The following is a 20,231-nucleotide window of genomic DNA, read 5'->3' as shown; positions in this document are numbered from 1 at the left end:
AATTTCAGGTCCATGGACCATAAGCTTTGTGAGCTTTGGGAATCCATCCCATTTCAACTTTTTGTTGTATTCGGTGAAAACTGAGGTGGTACCCTACTGAAAAATACAGCTAAGACAAGCATAAGCTGGTTTTAGCTGGTCTTCCAGCTTGGTTTTAGCTGGTATTGCTGTCTAGCAGTTGGTCTAGCTGTGTTTTGGTCACTTTTTAAGCTGGTCTAGCTGGACTTAACTGGTCAGGCTGGAAGACCTGCTAATCCACCAGCTTGACCAGCTTTGCCAGGCTGAGAGGACCAGGTACTGCCACATTAAACCAGCTAAAACCATCAGCTATGGTCTTTGCTAGATTTTTCAGTAGGGTATGCACTCACAAAACTGTATCAAAACCTTATGATTCATATTATCACAGCATAAATTGAGAAAGTTGATTTAATGTCACAAATTGTCACAAAATGTCTCTTCAGATATGTTTCATAATTTTTTACATCACGTTTCTTTATATTTGACTCAAAACGTTATATATTATATAAGTAATCATTCTATGCGTTTAGTTTGAAATGAACAAATCAACATGATAAACAAATAGATGAGTGATATTTATAAGTAGTTTTTTTTTCTAAAGACGAACGATTTTGTCGCTTTAAATGCAAGTTTCAAGCGGGCATTCGCTGATCACCTGTCCTATTCCGCGCATGCGCAGACGAGATAATCGTGAAAGCGGGTATGCCCTCAGATCCTCGTAACCTCCATCCTAGACACCGAGCAAACGATCACCATAAACCCAGAGAAAATGTGGAAATAAATAAGGATGCTCGCACCCCGCACGGTAGGCTGCTGTTTGTTCCGGTCATCTTGGCAATCCGGATGAAAAATTCATGTTTTGTCATGAGATAATAGCGGAAGGTTTGGATAAAGATGATGTGCTTGTCGTCTGTGGTAGTAGCGAGATACTTCAGGTCTGCTGAAGGAGAGATGCTTTCGACTTGTAGTTGCTGTTTTACTGCATGACATGATGCGGTTGTAGTAGTGAGGAAAAGGAAACCCCTCCGACAGTGTTTGATGATTGGCGAACGCGTTATGGCGAGGGAACCTTCGTCGTTTTCATTTGAGGCTTTACCATACCATTTGGCGATTTTATTTCCGTTTTGAATTGATGTTAAATTTGTCTAGTAATTCACCGCATATCGTGACTCTCATATTTATCATCTACAACCGAGAGGTAGATATCAAATTACCAGTCAGCATAGTACACGGTGTCTGCTCGAGTGATCCATTCAAACTAGAACAAAATGTATGACAAGCTTTAACATAGTGTGTATCAGCTATTTTTGACAACTACTGTTGCACTTTACGCTATAAAACGCTGTGTATTACACATGCAATAGTTGAGGTTTTATGCGGAAGGATTTGTATAGACCGACATCATTCCATTATGAAAACCCACATAAAACACTTTAGTATTCTTCTGTAGGCTATTAATTTAGTAAGCTGTGTTATTCGTAGATACTATAGTGATTTTGAACATTACCATAGTAAATATTAGAGTACAGCCTACTATCAATTCACTATAGTACAGAATATTGTAGTATACATTAACAAAGTAATTCAAATGGTAATGGTTAAAAATGGCTACGTCACTTTTACTATAATGAAACCATGTTTAATTTAAGGTTATATAATACGTGTTTCAATATTGGATTTGGTGGATTAGTAACCTAAAAGTGTGAACTTGTTACTGTCGCAATAATCCTTCAATGCAGAAATATAATATTGAGTATTGTGAAAGCGTTAATGTGAATAAGTGTATAGATCATGTTTCATGTGCAGCGCGTGACATGAGCTCTGATGGGGTCAAAATGTTGAGGGCGTGCGTTCAACTGAGACGTTTTATTTGCGAATAAATAAACGTGGAAACCCCACAGACTTTTTAGTGTCACATCATAAATGTCACGCATAGAGTTACTGCTGTGTATTGTATTTCACGCTTAAAGGGAGGCATTGATGCACGAGGCTTGTGTGGGGAGCTGTCCAGTGCTGAAGACGCTCACTCCTCAGAAGGGGAATGCAGTCGTATGTGGTTCCTAAAAATGTATATTACATATTTTAAGACTTTCGGTTTAAAGATATGTAGATCACGTCAGTTTTGTTTGTGTGATTGAAAAAATGTTCACTAACTTCAAATTGATCAACTCAACCACAACTGGTTTGTAAATGTGAAGCTGCTTTGAAACAGTCTGTGTTGTATAAGTGACTTAGAGGGTTTCCACGGGTCCTTGTAAGTTTGTGAATCTGGGGGGAAAAATTCAAGGCCCTGAAAATATACATAAATAGATACAGGTCATTGAAAGTGCTTGAATCTATTTTATGCAAGAAGTTTTTTTGGGAAAAAAAATCTATATTATTATTCCCTGTGTAGTGTAGGAAAATATCATAAAAATTCTAGACTTTTTAAGCACACGTGCTAAACTGTTCGCTTTAAATGCTTATATCTTCTATATGCGAATGTTGATTCATACCAAAATGCTTTTTTGCATAGTTGTGTTTGACACATGAAAATGTCTAAGGTTACATATGTCACTGTTGTTCCTTGAGAAGGTAACGAGACACTGCGTCTCCCTTGTCATACTTCTACTTCGGCAATATTTCAGATAGCAATATACTTCCTGGCTCCCGCGTCACCCTGTCTTTGTCGTTAAGCCTCACCATTGGTTGAATTTGATATACACATTCAGACGCACTTACCCCTGGAGGCGTCCCCAAAGTGTCACCGCAGTGACGCAATGTGAGTTCCCTCGATAGGGAACTGTAACAATGTATCTTAAAAGGTAACACAATGTAACCTTGCTCTCAGTTGAAATGCATCCCCAAATTTAGTCCTTGAATTGGAGGGTATTGGGCCTGGAAAGTCCTTGAAAGTTCCTTGAATTTGAAGTTAACTATAGTGTGGGAACCATGCACTTATATAGTGACTATATAGGATGTGGGTGTCTGTTGTCTGTTTTCTGTAGATGTACAGTATAACAGGTGTAGTAAAACATGTTATTGTAATAAATTCAATATTAACGTGTGTGCATGTACTGTATGAATGTGTGTATGCAAAGGGAAAAGTAAAGTTTTTAGGAGCTGTGCCTAATCACCATAACAATTTTTTCACACTTTACCTACTGTGTGTCAGTTTTCTATTACTTGTTGTGAACTTGTTGAGAACTTAATTTTCAAGCTTGCCCTTCTATTTCTTTTTAATGATGTAAATTCCCGACCTTAATTTTCCTGCACCTCATCATTCCATCTTTATTCCTTTGTTTGTTTTGTTGTTGTGGTTGGCGGCGGGAGCTGCTTGGCGCTTTCGTGACGTGAGGTCAAAGGTTTAAGGACATCACACGTTGCTACGTAGGCCTACGTATTGTAACCTTATCAAAGAACCTAATAAAATATGAAAATATATATTCCCAAAGAATTTAATAATATAATCTATAGGGAATTGCACGCAACATACATGTGTTTTTATTTAGTTTTTAATGACCTACCCCCAAATAAAGTGACAATTTCTTTACCTGCCCCAACCCGACGCACGGGTTATGAGACGAGCGTTAACGGCTTTTCTCGCCTTTATGTTTGTTTACATTCTGTTTGTCTTTCTTATAGGGCACTAGAGGTAGATGTGAGGGGTAACTACAACCGATGTGAGACGAACTCCAGTGAGCTTCACCCTTCCCAGCACCTTCCTACACCTTCAGAGCCCCTATCCCTACAGCCAACATGTTCTCCTCAAATTTTCTGAGTGGGGGGAATCCTCTAAGTGCAATGTCCTCTGCTGTAAACAAGTTCAGTCTTTTTGGGGATGAGACAAGTGTGGAAAAGCAACAGCCTCCAGGACCTACAAAGCAGAAGGATTCTCAACAGCAGGGAAACAGCCAACCAAGTGGACAACAGCCACAGGGTGTGGGCAGGGGCAGCCAAGGAGCTGGACGTGGTGCATCTCAACCACAAGCAACTGGACACGGAGGACCTGCACAGCAGGGAGCTGGTAGAGGAGGTCTACCCCAACACGGAGCTGGCAGGGGAGGGCTGCAACAAGGAGCAGGTGGGAGTGGATCTCCTAAGCAGGCTGTAGGCAAAGTTGGATCTCCGCAACAAGGCCCAAGAAAACCTGGGTCTCCATCAACAGAGGCACGTAAAGCGGAACCCCAGGTGAAAGGTAGACCTGACCCAGGAGTGAAATCCCTGTGTCCTGTTTGTAAAAACACAGAACTCAATATGAAGTCCAAGGATTCGCCCAATCACAACACCTGCACACAGTGTAAATTAGTGGTCTGCAATATGTGTGGGTTCAGTCCTCCAGATGCAACTGTGAGTACAAATTATTTCATATGTTTATACACTATACACTTATACACTAATAGGCAGTATTGGCATTCTCCATGAAACACTGATTTTAAATGAGCAACTTTTAAAGCCCTTCATTTTAAGCCCTTCAAAAACTGGTTTTGGCAAAAAAAAAAAACTCTTGTGTTAATTTCCTGGCAGTTTTATAAAAAGCTGCAACATGATACATGCTTCAAATGAAATTCTGAAAATTATAGTCTGTCCTACTGATGTAAGTGACATGGGGGAATTAATATTCCTCTCATTAAGCCACTAAAAACAAAAACATGAGGATCACAATTCCATATCCATTTACATTAGTCTTATGCATCCCAATGAGATCTGTTGAATTTTATTTTACTTAAGTTTAAAACTAACAGTTGTATTATAAAGTTTCTATGTCCTTTATGTACGCAGGCTAAGGAGTGGCTTTGCCTGAATTGCCAGATGCAGAGAGCTCTGGGAGGTGCAGAGAGTAGTGGATCCATCCCAAAAGCTCAGCCACAGCCCAAAACCTCTGTACCATCACAGAACCCTGGAATGCACAATGTTTCCCCCTTAAAAAAAGATCATCCAGATAGTAAGCAGGTGCCCCTGTCTACCAACCAGCCAAACAAACCAACAGAGGGTCAAAAAGCTTCAAGCCAGCCCAGCCCCAGTACAAGAAATACCAACACAGCTACTCATCCATCACCACAGAGAGCTCAACAAAAACCTCTCCCGCAACAGACAGTAAAAGTTGCTCCTACTCCAGCCAAAAATGAACCACTATCACATACTGAACCTAAAGAAGAGTCTGGATTCTTTGGTTTTGGTTTCGGTGGTGCTCGATCCCGCTCACCTTCTCCGCAACCTGGTGTCTCCTCTGTTTCTGGAAAAGTTCTAGGGTTCGGTTCATCGTTCCTAAGCTCAGCTTCCAATTTGATTTCAGCTGCCCAGGATGAGCCCTCCACAACACCACCAACTTCTCGGAAGGGTTCTGCTGTTTCCCAAACCTCTGCCAAGACCACCACACCCCCTCCCCCCAAAAAAGAGTCAGGGACCTCTGAGGGCTCCCCCAATCTTCATAGACCACAAACACAGCAAGATAAAAATCCACAAAAGAAACCCCAGGACACGGAGAAAGCTAAAACAACTGCAGTCCAGCAAAAGAATGGATCTTCTTCTGCTCAGGCTGCTAATACTGATCAAAGCCCCAAAGTTCTTCCCAAAGCTTGTCCACTCTGCAAGGCGACCCTGAAAAAAGATCCACCCAACCATAGTTCCTGCACTGAATGCAAGGCCACTGTGTGTAATCAATGTGGATTCAATCCTGTGCCTCATCAAACAGAGGTAAGAAACCGATGAATGCATTTTCTTGCACATTATGGGTTGTGCAATGAACTGTGGGCAGAAAATGTCAAGAGCAATTTCAAAGGACATGTTCCTGGTGATTTCAGTAATTTCTTTTTAAAAGATGGATGTATTTCTAGTATCTCTTTGTTTTGCTTTGCAGCAGAGTTTGGAAGGCAAGCTTTAAATGTGTGTAAGAGACAAAATGTGCCTTGATTTTCAATTGCTTCAAGACTGCTCCCTGCCTTAACTTCAAAAAAAGGAAGTGCTTGACTGGCTGAGACGATTAATTGTGATTCAAAAGATTTGAAGACCAGATATAAATATTCTTATAGGCATTTCCTGGAGCAGCGTGTGTAAATGGGATATGGCTTGAAGGGATACGGCTACTGCCACATCTTGTGAAATCTCACCGGCTGAGAGCTGTTTTTCATCCTAATCCTAACACCAAACCTAATCCTAAACCCAACATTTCACAGGATTTAGGCCGTAGCTGTATCCTATCAAACCAGATCTGCTGTTTTTTATTCTAATCCTTCCCTCAAACCTAACCCTAATCCCAACATCTTGTGAGATTTGGCCGTGGTTATATCCCCTCTATCCCCTCAGAACCAGGTAAATGGTACTTCTTCTGTGGCGCATATTGAGTTTCTGCCCAGAGTGCCCTCTGCCTTTTGAATGTATCGGCATTTCACCGTAATTTATTGAAGCCCTATTGAAACCCAATTTATATTTGGCCCAACCCATTGTTGGGTCAAATATAAACATTGTCTGTGTTAATTTAACCAAATGGCTGGGTTTATCCCCTTTTGACCCAAAGCTGGGTTGAAAATAACCCAGCATTTTTAGAGTGTACTTTTCCACATTACATGTTACTATAATATAAAGAACAAATTGACAAATATGAGCTCAATAGAATGGTCAGGTATTTGCTACAAACCATTTAGTAAGTTTAAAATTCACAAAACATATTTTTGAATGTCTTTATTAGTTGTACTGTAGTTTACCCTTATGGTGCTTAGTCTTAGCAGTTGTGAATCTGCTGTCATAATGCTTGTCCCCTAAAGAGTCCTTACCACCTCTGCTGTCATGATATATAGCCCCTAAACATACTGGGCTGGCCTGTAAATGACCATTTTATCTCAAGATGTGTTAAGCACAAAGCACATGTCACAATGTAATTAACTTGCAGCCTGGAGATTCCAAGGATATTGCATCACAGGGTTTTCATGTGTGACGAAAGCTGATTGGCAGAGGATCAATGGTAGCCCTCTGAGATAGCATCTAAGACTCTTCCAGGAGAGTTCAAAATGATGAGGTGTAGATTACAGTGGCATCTGCTACTCTTTTGTGCTTATTGTCAAGTGAAGGTTGTTTACTAGTAGTAAAAATATTGTCTGGGATATAAAGGTCAGCTAAATCTGTGGCTTGTGTGTTTTATGTTCATTAAATATGTGGACCTATGAATCGTCTATAGTGTGCAAAAGTAAGAGGTACATATTTTTAGTCCATGCTGATGAGTGATTTGGTTTCAAAGATTTGCTTATGTCTAAGTAGAGTGCTGCTGGTTTTCTCTAGAGACTAAAAAACACTGTAAATTTAACTAATAGATGCATTTTGTTGTAAATTATTTGTCATTAAGGGTGTTTACCAAATTACTTTGTATCATTTTTCAATTAGTGCAGTCCGTGTTCACATATGTTGTTTTTACTGTACTCGAAACGCCGCACCATACACCATGTGACAATGATCAGCGCTGTCATTGGTCTCTGACAGCTCTCAAGACAACTCCCATGTTTCCACAACAACCAGCCTGACAGGAAGAGCGAATCTAGCAAGATATGGATATAAACGATGCAGGTCTTTGCGAAGTTTCTTTGCTTTAACGCAAAATCAAACTAACCGTACTCGGACCGACGCGTCATTTGGGCCGACCTAAGCAGTGTATGTGTGAAAGCACCTTAAGTGTTGCTATTTTACTATCACGCATTGACTATGTTCTACGACGTAGAGCATTGTCAATCTGTGATAGAAAAATAGCAACAGGTAATGAATGATTCATGATATGAAATGGATTTCTCAGTTTGGCAAAGTGTTTCTAAAAGAAATAGACTGAATGAGTTGGTTAGATTAGAAAACTGGATTAGAGTTAATTACATTTTTTTAAATAGTATTATAATATCTGCTTAAAGTTAGAGGTGATATGTGTAAGTGGATTTTAGTTAAATTAGTTAAATTTTAATTATTTCTCCTGTCCCAGCTTAATATGTGAAGAGGTAAACCATTGATAGAAATTCCTAAAATATGAAACAATATGGCTCTGTGGTGCTATTTCATTTGATGATGATGATGATGATGACAAAGAAATTGGTTATGTTAAAATTACTTTATACTTAGTTGTTATGTTTTCACAGGCAAAAGAGTGGCTTTGCCTAAACTGCCAGACACAGAGAGCCCTGAAAGGAATGGAATCTTCAGGGCAGCCCATTCAGAAGTCCCTAACACAGGCCCCCAAATCTGAAAATGTGCAATCTGCAGTTCATTCTGGAGCAAAACAGCATAGTAGTCCTGCCAGCCAACCAGCTTCTCAGAAAAAAGAAACGCATGAACAACAGACTACTTCAGTAGCAGCAAAACAACATCCCACGCCAAAACCTCTTCAGCAGCAGTCAGAAAAGGGTAAACCTACTCCTCCACTGTCTGAGCCACCATCAAAGGCTGAGGCTCATCAAGAACAGGCAGGATTTTTTGGCTTTGGTTTTGGTGGTGCTCGATCACGATCACCATCCCCTTCCCCACAGCCTGGTGTTTCTGCTGTGTCTGGAAAAGTTTTAGGATTTGGGTCCTCCTTCCTGAGTTCAGCATCAAATATCATTTCATCCGCTGTTCAAGATGAATTTACAGCACAGTCAACTTCTCACCAGGGATTGTCAGTCTCCCAAAACACCCTTAAGACCACAACCACTCCCCCAACACCTCGTAAAGCATCCACAACATCCAAAGGTGCTTCTACGACAGTGTCTGCAGCAACAGCTAATCAACCAACTGGTCAAAAAGAGAGCACAACAGAACTAACTGTTGACCAGAAGAACAAAGCACCATTATCTCAAGCTACAAAACCTGAACCTTCTCTCCAGAAAACAGACAAAGGTACACTGCCTTTACCCAAATCTTGCCCACTCTGCAAAGTAGAAATTAAAAAGGACCCTGTCAACTACAACACATGCACAGAATGTAAGAACACTGTGTGCAACCTATGTGGATTCAACCCAACACCTCACCAAACAGAGGTAAAAATATTTTTAAATACATCTTATGGTAAATTACTAGATTTAGCTTAACAGTGTAAGAAAGGGTTTGCACATTGAATGTATTGCCTTTTTTTAGTATATGCACATAAATGATCATTGTTTTGACTATATCCTCTCTTTACCCTTTTTGCTTATTTTTAGTTGAAAGAGTGGCTTTGTCTGAACTGTCAGACTCAGAGAGCTCTCAGAGGAATGGAACCACCAGGATCTCCAAAGATGGAAATATCAGCACAGCTAAACAAAATCCCTGTTACTCAACCACTGGGTTCACCCTCAATGCAGAAGAAAGATTCTTCAGATTTGAAAAAGACAGACAAGAAGATTGACCCTTCTCAGAAATTACAGGAGCAACAAACCAAGGCACCAAATGGCTCCCTGCCAAAGCATAAAGCTCAGCAAAATACTGAAACCAAATCTGAAGCTCCTGGAAAGTCACCTAAGGAAGAGTCTGGATTCTTTGGTTTTGGTGGTGCTAGGTCAAGGTCTCCTTCTCCTCAGCCTGCTGTGTCTTCTGTTTCTGGAAAGGTTTTGGGCTTTGGATCCTCCTTCCTCAGTTCAGCATCTAGTTTAATATCATCTACTGTGCAGGATGAAACTTCCAATGCCCCACCAACATCTCGCAAGGGATCTACAGTTTCCCAAACCTCAATGCTAACACCACCCACTTCTCGAAAAGGATCAGTAGCTTTGCAGGACTCTAAAACACCACCAACATCTCGCAAAGACAGCTCACAGCAAAACACACCACCTCCTACACCCCAAAGGGGCTCTGCTGTTCCTCAGACCACAAATCCAGCAGTCAAGACTTTGGCTACATCCAGAGACAAACTCACTGGGGACACAACACAACCTACTGCACAGAAAGACGAGAAAAAGATCAGCGAGTCACCTCAGTTAGCAAATAAGTCATCTGTGCAAGCAAAAATAAACCAATCACTACTGTCTACAAATGACAAAACCCTGCCACTTCCCAAAACTTGTCCACTTTGCAAGACAACTATTATCTCTGATCCTCCAAACTTTAGCACCTGCACTGATTGCAAAAACACTGTGTGTAATCTTTGTGGATTTAACCCCATGCCTCATCAAAAAGAGGTAAGAGTTGATTACATTAGATTAAATTATTTTCATTATTTTTTTGCACCGTATGAAAAAAAAACAATTTTAGATTTAGATTCAGAAAAAGGCATGTATGCTAATCTTGTGTTGCTCTGTATTGGTCATACAGGTGAAGGAATGGCTTTGTTTGAATTGTCAAATAAAGAGGGCCCCAGTACCATCAACCCCAAACCCCCAGGTGCAGGTTAATATGGTCTCACAACAAAACAAAATATCTCCAATTCGACAAAAAGCAGGTAAAACTGAAAATACATCAACAACTGCCATGGACAAGACCACTGCAACTTCAACAGCACAGAAGTCTCAAATGGAAAAACACCCTCCACAGCAAGACACTTCAAAGCCTCAAAAACAATTGCCAAAAGATACCAGAACATCAGACAAAACTGAAGCCACAACAAAATCAGAGCCTTCTAAAGAAGAGTCAAGCTTCTTTGGCTTCGGTTTTGGTGGTGCTCGATCTCGATCACCTTCTCCTCAACCTGCTGTCCCTGAGAAGGCTCTAGGCTTTGGTTCTTCTTTCTTCAGTTCAGCATCTAGTCTCATATCGTCTGTAGTCCAGGACGAATCCTCCAAAACACCGCCAACACCTCGTAAAGGATCAGCAGTTTCCCAGACATCTGTAAAGTCTACAACACCACCCTCATCTCGTAAAGGTTCATCGGTTTCACAGACCTCTCTCAAAACCACGGCTGTACTATCAACAGGCACGCTACAACCATCTACAGCACTTCAGGGCTCTACAAGTGTGCTGCAGGCTCCAGAAAGTAAACCACTTTCTCATAAACTAATGGAGGGCAAGCAAACTGTCCCAACTCAACCTTTTAAACCACCAACTGCAGATACAACGGTGGATACTTCACCGTCACAGCCAAGAACAAATGCTAAGTCACCCAAATCTGTCCCTAAAGAATGCCCACTTTGCAAGGTAGAGCTCAAGAATGATCCTCCTAACTTTAACACCTGTACTGAATGCAAGGCTATTGTATGTAACCTCTGTGGGTTCAATCCTACTCCTCATAAGACTGAGGTAAGATAATTATGTTTGGTATTTTCAGACTGCTTGGTTTACTTTTAACAGATAAAACTTTATTATCTTTAGTACTAAGTTTGTTCTCTAAATGCAGATGTCAACAGGGACATTATGAAAATCTCTGTATCTAAGATTTGTCAAAAAATCTGATTTTTTGCAGGTAAAGGAATGGCTTTGCTTGACCTGTCAGATGCAACGAGCATCCACATCTTCTCATGTAGAGCCTCAAGAACAAGCAAAGAAAGTACCACCTGTCCCCAAAAAGGAGGCACCTCCAGTGTCTCTACAAAAGAAAGAAAATCCAGATGATGCCACTAACACTGGTCAGAAAACTGCTTTAGGTAAAAAGGAACCCACTGACACTCCAACAAAACAGTCCAGTCAGCAGATGAAGTCTGGTAGGCCTCAAGAAAAAGAACCAGCACCACCACCAAAAGCTGAACATCCTCAAGATGAGTCTGGATTTTTTGGTTTTGGCTTTGGTGGGGCTCGATCCAGATCTCCTTCACCTCAGCCTCCAGTTTCTGCTGTGTCTGGGAAAGTTTTAGGCTTTGGCTCTTCTTTCCTTAGCACGGCCTCTAATCTAATATCATCAGCTATTCAGGATGAACCTTCCACAGCACCACCAACCTCCCGCAAAGGTTCATCAATTTCTGAAACCACATCTCCGGCAAGCTCACGTAAAGGCTCTTCAGTGTCAGTCAAAAGCAACGCAACACCACCAAGTTCTCGAAAGGGTTCTGAGGCCATATACGATTCCCAAAAAGCCCAACCTACTAAAGATACTAAACCATCAATTTCACAGAAACAAGATGAAAAGAAACTAGAGAACAAGCCATTAATTCAGCAGACTAAGGAGTTATCAAATAATGTGAAAGATGATAAATTAGTGACACCAAAGGCTTTGTCTGAACCTCTCCACAAATTATGTCCACTTTGCAAAGAAGACCTTAAGAGAGATCAATACAACATCTGCACTGAATGCAAAAATACTGTATGTAACTTGTGTGGGTTCAACCCTACGCCACATGAAAGTAAGGTAGGAAAATATAATTGTATTAAATTATTTCTTTTAAAGTTTTTATTGTAGTTGGTTGTTTATTTGGTTTGTTAATAAAATGATTTAATGATAATATTGACAATTGAAAATTTGTAGTTGCACATATTATTTGAACATAAAAGTTTTATTTTAAGAGAAAAAGCTTGACACTTTTTTTTTCGTAAAAGGTCATGGCATGTGTTTCATTGAATTAAATTTATAGACCAACATAAAACATTGCAAATGTATATAAACTGAATAGCATTTTACATAGTATTTTGGTTGCTAAATTTTATTTTGTTTACAAACTACAGGTAAAATGGCTTTGTTTGGCCTGTCAGATGCAGAAACCTCCAGAACCTACCCCTTTGCATCCTCAACCACCAACTAAGGAAGTTGCACCACCTGAAATAAATAATCTGTACACTTCACAGAAAAAGCCAGCGTCTATTCAAAGGAAATCAGAAGCAGAACAGGAAAACAACAAGCAAACTTTAACAAAAACTGATCAACCAACTGAAAAAGAAATGATACAACCTCATCAGGTTGCAATTTCAGAATCTCAAAAAACAGAGCCCCAAAACAAATCTGCTTTTTTCGGGTTTGGTTTTGGTGGAGCTAGATCTCGATCACCATCTCCTGCTGGCTCTGCTGTTTCAGGGAAGGTTCTAGGATTTGGCTCCTCCATTATAAACTCAGCATCCAATCTAATTTCATCAGCTGTTCAAGATGAATCCTCTATAACACCATCTGGTTCTCGCAAGGCTTCAGTGGTGTCTCAAATGTCCGATAAGACACCACCAACTTCTCGCAAAGGTTCTGCAGTTTCACAGACATCTGTCAAAACAACTCATCCAACCTCACAGAATGTTTCAGAGGCTGCACTGAACACTAAAGGCATTCAATATACAAATGAGACAAAACCTGAATTTGAATTTGCAGAGAAGAAAGAAGAAACAACTGTTGAAAGACAAGTCAAAGGAAGTACAACAGATCAACTTATTAAAAATGTGGGTGTTAAAGAAGATCAAAGCAAGCAAGATGGAGCTGCTCATGTTTCATCTGAATCTCATGAAGAGTCTGGCTTTTTTGGATTTGGTACATCTCAGTCTCCCTTACATCTTCCTACTGCGTCCGCTGTTTCTGGCAAAGTTTTAGGATTTGGGTCTTCTATTTTTAGCTCAGCAAGTAATCTCATCTCAACAGCTCCGGGCGAAACTACTACAACACCACCTACTTCCCGCAAAGGTTCAGTATCCTCTCAGTTATCTTCTAAGTCTTCTCCACCACCTTCTCGTAAAGGCTCATCAGTTTCTCAGACGTCAGACAAGATCACTACCCCACCTTCCTCACGGAAAGGATCTGTAATTTCTCAGACATCCATCAAGACAAACACACCTCTTACTTCTCGAAAGGAATCCAAAGCTATTGAGGTCTCTCCTAAAACACAGTTTTCAGATGACAAAACAGTACATCCTGTAAATATACAAGAAAAGGTAAAAACAGAAGATAAAAAATCTGAAGTCAGTCAGACTCAACCAACCACTCCATTAGTTATAAAAGATACGCCACCTAAAGCAACAAAGACAGAGTCTACAAAATCCCTTCCCGAAACCTGTCCACTATGTATGGTCGATTTGAAGAAGGATCCTCCCAATTATGATACTTGTACTGAGTGCAAAAATACTGTGTGTAATCTTTGTGGCTTTAACCCCATGCCCAATCAGGCAGAGGTAAGCAACCTGTTTTGCCTTGCTAGTTTAAAAAAATATTTTATTAACATGATGCACTACTGTTTAGGTGTTTAAAATGTTTCTGTGCTCTTCATTTTAAACTATTAATAAGTTTCTCCTTAATCTAAAACTGGTTATTTTAATAATCTTTCAGAAAAAGCAGTGGCTGTGTTTGAACTGCCAGATGCAAAGAGCTCAGGTTGAAGCTAACAAAGTACCTCTCCCAGCATCACAGCAGAAAAAGACACTTGGCTCAACAGCCACAGAAAAGGATCAGACATTTTCTGCAGCTGTGACACCAGGGTCTAAAAAGCCAAGTGCAGTTCCACCAACACAGAAGTCCCCTCAGCAGCAGGATAATATTATATCTGCAAAATCTACACCAACGAAGACTGGGTCCAACAAAGAAGAGGCTGGCTTTTTTGGTTTTGGACGTTCTAGGTCACCATCTCCCCAACCTGTTGTTTCCAATGTTTCTGGAAAGGTCCTAGGCTTTGGTTCTTCTCTACTGAGTTCAGCAACCAATCTTATCTCCACTGCTGTGCAAGATGAATCCTCCACAACACGACTAGCCACTCAGGAGATGTCAACAGCTTCTCAAACTTCTGTGAAGACTACATTAGCACCATCTACTTCTGAGAAAAGATCTGCTGATTTGCCACATATACAGGGTTTGAATTCTGAGAAACAGAAAGAAAAGAAGCCAGAGATGATGATAGTTCAGGGAAATGTTTTACCAAAAGAGGATGAGCAGAAATCTGAGCCTCCAAAAACCTGTCCACTTTGTAAGGCAGACATATTTAAAAATCCTCCAAATTACTACACCTGTACCTCTTGCAAGAGCACTGTCTGCAATCTTTGCGGATTCAACCCAATGCCACATCAAACTGAGGCAAGAAAATGTTCTGTATCTTTCTATAACTGTGCAGTGTATTATGCCTTTTGGTTATCTTAACATGAAAACAAAATTTTAAAATTCAGTCTTAGTCTTTTTGCAATACTTTTAAAAAGGTAATCCTTTTTTGGTTGTTAGTAAACCTCTTTGAAAACCTTTACATTCTGAAAATACAGCTGGTTTTTATTTGTCTGGAAATTGTATAGTGAACCATTTTTATAATCCTGCAGGCAAGTGAATGGTTGTGTTTGAACTGCCAGATGCAAAGAGCTCCCGAACCTCCCCACTTGCAGGCTGGGCCTCAGGCAACCAAAATACCTACACCTGCATTACCACAAAAACAAGCCCCTCCAATTCCTTCACAGGGTAAGCCAGGTGTTCTAACAGAAAACCAGAATCTGGCTGCCTCTGGGAAACAAGAAGGCAAATCCAATCTGTCAGATTCCAAACCACCTTTAATTGCTTCTAACAAATTAGAGACCCAAATGTATAAAACAGATGCCAAATCTGATCAGCCATCTAATCCTTCTAAAGAGGATTCTCGTCGTTCAAGGTCACCATCTCCCCAGCCAGCTGTTTCTGCTGTTTCTGATAAGGTTCTAGGTTTTGGTTCCTCCTTCCTCAGCTCTGCTCAGAGTCTAATATCCTCAGCTGTCCAGGATGAAACTTCGAAAACTCCACCAACATCTCGCAAGGGATCTACTTGCTCCCAGACATCGAATAAGATCATGCCAACACCACCAACCTCTCGAAAAGGATCAGTAACTACTCAGGACTTAAAACCAGAATCAAAGACGGCCTCACCAACAAAGACAGTTACAAACCTAATCTCAGCTGAGAAAACATCAGATCCTCAAACAGTTAAACCACCACAAGCACCAGTGAAAGAGGAACCTTTGAAAAATTGCCCACTCTGTAAAGAGAACCTTAAGGAGAATCCACAAAACTATAACTCTTGCACTTCTTGCAAAAGCAAATTTTGTAATTTGTGTGGATTTAATCCCAATCCACATCAAACTGAGGTGAGCAAAGACTTTAAATTTATATATGTAAAGCTCAAGTTTGGCAAACCGATATGGTTCACTGTAGAATGTGTCATTGAAAATACAGTGTGCTTTTTTGTTGCAGATTCCACCTTTTCGTGTTAATTTTAAACAAATGTTTCACTCTCTTATGATCTATAGGTGAAGGAGTGGCTATGTTTGACTTGCCAGATGCAGAAAATGCCAGGGCCTCCCCCATGTAATCCTCAACCACAGTCTGACAAAATTCCTCCACCAGCATCTCCACATAAGAAAGATTCTCAATTTCCACCCTCTCCAGAGAAGAGTGCAAATGTTCTTGCTGAGAAGGATAAGAAACCCCCGGTGTCAACCAAAAAACCCACAATGGCTCCAACATCTCCAAAAGTTCAAATGTCTAAAGGTGATGCTTCTCCTTCCAAATCTGCTCCACCACCCAAAGGTGTACAAACCAAAGAAGAGTCAAGTTTCTTTGGCTTTGGTTTTGGTGGTGCTCGATCTCGGTCTCCTTCTCCTCAACCTGCTGTTTCTGAGAAAGTTTTAGGTTTTGGGTCCTCCTTCCTCAGCTCAGCATCTAATCTGATTTCCTCGGCTGTTCAAGATGAGTCATCCATCAAAACTCCAGAAACATCTAGAAAGGGATCCACAGTTTCCCAGACTTCAGAGAAGCACGTGTTAACACCACCTACTTCTAGAAAAGTGTCATTAGCTCCCCAGGACTCTAAACAAAAAGCTCCTGCAGGAGAACCAAAGCCACTTACAGCACCACCTCAAGAACAAAACAGGCCAGTGGAGAAAACCATAGATCCTCAGTTGGCCAAACTTCCACATGCTTCATATGAGCCTCCAAAAGCCTGTCCACTCTGCAAAGAAGTCCTCAAGAATGACCCAAAGAACTACAGCTCCTGCACTTCCTGCAAAATAATTGTTTGCAATCTATGTGGATTCAATCCACATCAAACTGAGGTAAATCAGTGTGTTTTACTTGTATATATTTACATCCAAAATATTATTGTCTAAGTTTGAAATTAACAAGATGGTTGGGTTTATTTTTTTATGGTTGATCAACAGGTAGAAGAGTGGCTATGTTTGACCTGCCAAATACAGAAAGTGTCAGAGCCTCCCCCTGCTCAGCATCCACCACAATCTAACAAGCCCCCTCCAGCATCTCCACAAAAGAAAGAAACTCCAATTCCACCTTCTGAAAAGAATCCAAGTGTTCATACAGAGCAGGACAAGAAACCTTCATCAGAGACCAAAACACCCATGCTTACTCAAACAACGGCAAATGCTCAGAAGTCTAATAGTGATGTGTCTCCTTTTAAATCAGGTGCACCACCTAAAGGTGAACAGATTAAGGAAGAGTCAGGTTTCTTTGGCTTTGGTTTTGGTGGGGCTCGATCTCGGTCTCCTTCTCCTCAATCTACTGTCTCTGGGAAAGTTTTAGGTTTTGGGTCCTCCTTCCTCAGCTCAGCATCTAATCTGATCTCTTCAGCTGTTCAGGAGGATTCATCCACCAAAACACCACCAAGTTCTCGTAAGGGATCCACTGTCTCACAGAGTTCTGTTAAGACAACCCCAACACCACCTACTTCAAGAAAAGGTTCAGAAGCTTTACAAACCTCACAAAAAATTACACATACAGAAGAGGCCAAGCGTACTGCTGCACAGAAACCAGATGAAAAGAAAATGCAGGAAATCACAGATGAAACAAAATCACAAGATGAAATGCCCAAGGTACCAGTCGCTGATGTGAAAAGCATCAAATCAGTCCCAGAGCCATTGAAAGCCTGTCCTATCTGCAAGGTGGACTTAAAGAGCGATCCACAAAATTACAATACTTGCTCTGATTGCAAGAATACTGTCTGCAATTGTTGTGGATTTAATCCCATGCCACATCAAACAGAGGTAAGGAGACTTATTTTATTTTAGTAAATTGTATCTGTGTAGATTGCACACTAATTTGTTCTAGACATGCTTTTCTACAATCTAACATTTTCACATTTTAAGTTAATAATACTATTTTAATTACCAATTGTGATTCCAATTGTGCAGGTCAAGGAATGGCTATGTTTAAACTGCCAGATGAAGAGAGCTCCAGTATCTACTTCTGCCGAACCAGGGCCATTAGTTAACAAAGAACCACCACCAACAATTCAGCAAAAGAAGGAGGCTCCCATTCCTACTCCAGTTCCTGTTTCTTCCCAAGGGAAACTGAATGTCATTGAGAAAGACAAGACAATAGCTGCTGGAGATAATCCAGGACAAAAATCTTCTCAACATACCACTACAGTTACAACAAAACCCACTGAAATGGCACAACGTGATGCATCTCCTACAATATCTGCTGTACCAAAAAAAACATAAACCTTCCAATGAAGAATCAGGTTTGTTTAGCCTTGGTTTTGGTGGCCCTCGATCTGGGTCACCTCAGCCTTCTGTGACTGCTGTTTCAGGGAAGGTTTTTGGCTTTGGATCCTCCATCTTGAACTCTGCATCCAGTCTAATCTCCTCGGCGGTTCAAGATGAGTCCTCAACAACTCCTCCAAGTTCCCGTAAAGCTTCCACAATTTCTGAAACTTCGGTCAAGACTACAACACCACCAGCTTCTCGTAGGGACTCTATAGTTTCCCAAACTTCAGTTAAGACTACACCAACACCACCTGCCTCTCGCAAAGGATCTTTTGCCCACCAGACCTCTCCAAAACTTCCACATACTGATGACTCAAAAATATCTGTAACAGACAAACCAAAGGAGGACAAACTAGCTGAAAAGGAAATGCAACAGACTACATCAACATCAGAAGCTTGGACAGCTACTAAAGCACCAACCAAAGCATGTCCTCTTTGCAAAGTGGATCTTAATGTGGGTTCACAAGACATTAGCAACTACAGTACCTGCACTGAGTGCAAGAACGTGGTCTGTAATCTTTGTGGATTCAACCCAACGCCCCATCAGACAGAGGTTAACGAATGGATTATTTTTACAAAATTTTTCCAAACAATATATCTTTATTCCAAACAAATAAAATATTTTTATTGTTATAAAGAATTAAATAATTGAACTTTTATTACAGGTTAACGAATGGCTTTGCCTGAACTGTCAAACACAGCGAGCCTTAAATGGAATGGGACAACAAGGGCCTGCCAAATTAAAGTCCAATGAACAACCTGAAAATGTCACTGTGTCAGCACCACCTCTAATAACAGTGGGACCATCATTAGTTTCAACCAAAGTAGCTCCTGATGTTATTGAAACCCAAAAGAAAGATGTTAATCAAGTCCAGCCTGAGACAAAAATACCTAAACAAAATGAAGTTCAAGCTAAAATCATCAATGAAAAAGGGACTCCTGTTTCAGAGGATATTCAGAAGGAACCAAGTTTAGCTTCCCCAAAACTGGTAGAGAGCATCATTAAGCCACAACCTGCATCTTCTGAGAAAAAAGAAATATCAAATCCAAAAGATCCAAATAAAGAGGTAGAGCTTGAAAAGTCTTCTAGCAAATCTAATTCACCTCCACAACCAGAACCTCCAAAACAGGAATCAAGTTTCTTTGGATTTGGGTTTGGTGGTCCTAAACCTCAACCTACTTCTAAGCCATCTGAGTCTACCACTGGGAAGCGTTTTGGCTTTGGTGGTCTTACTGAAACAGCTAGATCGCGCTCACCCTCACCACAAACTGTTTCTGCTGTCTCTGGAAAGGTGCTAGGCTTTGGATCCTCAATATTTAGCTCAGCATCTAATCTGATCTCATCAGCTGTTCAGGATGAGTCTTCCACCACACCACCAACTTCTCGAAAGGGTTCTGCTGTTTCACAGACAACAGTGAAAACTACACCACCCACTTCTCGCAAGGGATCTACAATAGCACCAGATACTATAGTTTCATCAGTGGGAGAAATCAAACCACAAGCAGCACAAAAGCATGATGAGGGAAAACCAGAAATTAAGCCAGTCTCAGCACCCCAATTACCTCAAAAGCCTGTTCAAAAGAGCTGTCCGCTATGCAAAGTGGAACTTAACCTTGGTTCAAAAGATGCCAAGAATTTGAACATGTGCACTGAATGCAAGGTTACTGTGTGCAGCCAATGTGGATTTAATCCAATGCCTCATCAAACAGAGGTAAGATATTCACCATCTTTCACCATTTTTTAAAGATCTATCTTTAATGTTCTTTATTTCATTAACTTTTATTCAAAGAAGTTAGAGTACCCACATTGGTATCATTAGCAATGTATTATAGTTAAAGAAGGCAGAGATATTTTTGTTTGTATGTTAACTACTTTATGAATTAAATACATTTAAACTTGTTGTTTCTATTAGCAAATAGCAGCGTATACAATGCAGTATTCAGGAGAATGTATTTATCTATAACCCAGTGTA

General features: G+C 40.5%; 1 protein-coding gene across 1 annotated transcript in view; it reads left to right on the top strand.

Annotated features, from left to right (window-relative positions):
• Positions 1–20,231, top strand: part of pclob (piccolo presynaptic cytomatrix protein b) — a 92,790-nt gene that overhangs the window by 6,222 nt on the left and 66,337 nt on the right. Inside the window, 14 exon segments of the mRNA XM_055173711.2 lie at positions 3,643–4,347; positions 4,780–5,694; positions 8,109–8,984; positions 9,147–10,100; positions 10,234–11,154; positions 11,318–12,196; positions 12,511–13,929; positions 14,084–14,821; positions 15,055–15,846; positions 16,009–16,812; positions 16,918–17,754; positions 17,902–18,185; positions 18,187–18,811; positions 18,924–19,970. Of these exon segments, the coding sequence (XP_055029686.2) occupies positions 3,757–4,347; positions 4,780–5,694; positions 8,109–8,984; positions 9,147–10,100; positions 10,234–11,154; positions 11,318–12,196; positions 12,511–13,929; positions 14,084–14,821; positions 15,055–15,846; positions 16,009–16,812; positions 16,918–17,754; positions 17,902–18,185; positions 18,187–18,811; positions 18,924–19,970 (11,682 nt within the window). The 5' untranslated portion in view covers positions 3,643–3,756.

The sequence above is a fragment of the Misgurnus anguillicaudatus genome, chromosome 15, assembly GCF_027580225.2.
Source record: "Misgurnus anguillicaudatus chromosome 15, ASM2758022v2, whole genome shotgun sequence".
In the NCBI taxonomy this organism is placed as follows: Eukaryota; Metazoa; Chordata; class Actinopteri; order Cypriniformes; family Cobitidae; genus Misgurnus; species Misgurnus anguillicaudatus.
This window is presented reverse-complemented; position numbering and strand designations above follow the sequence as displayed.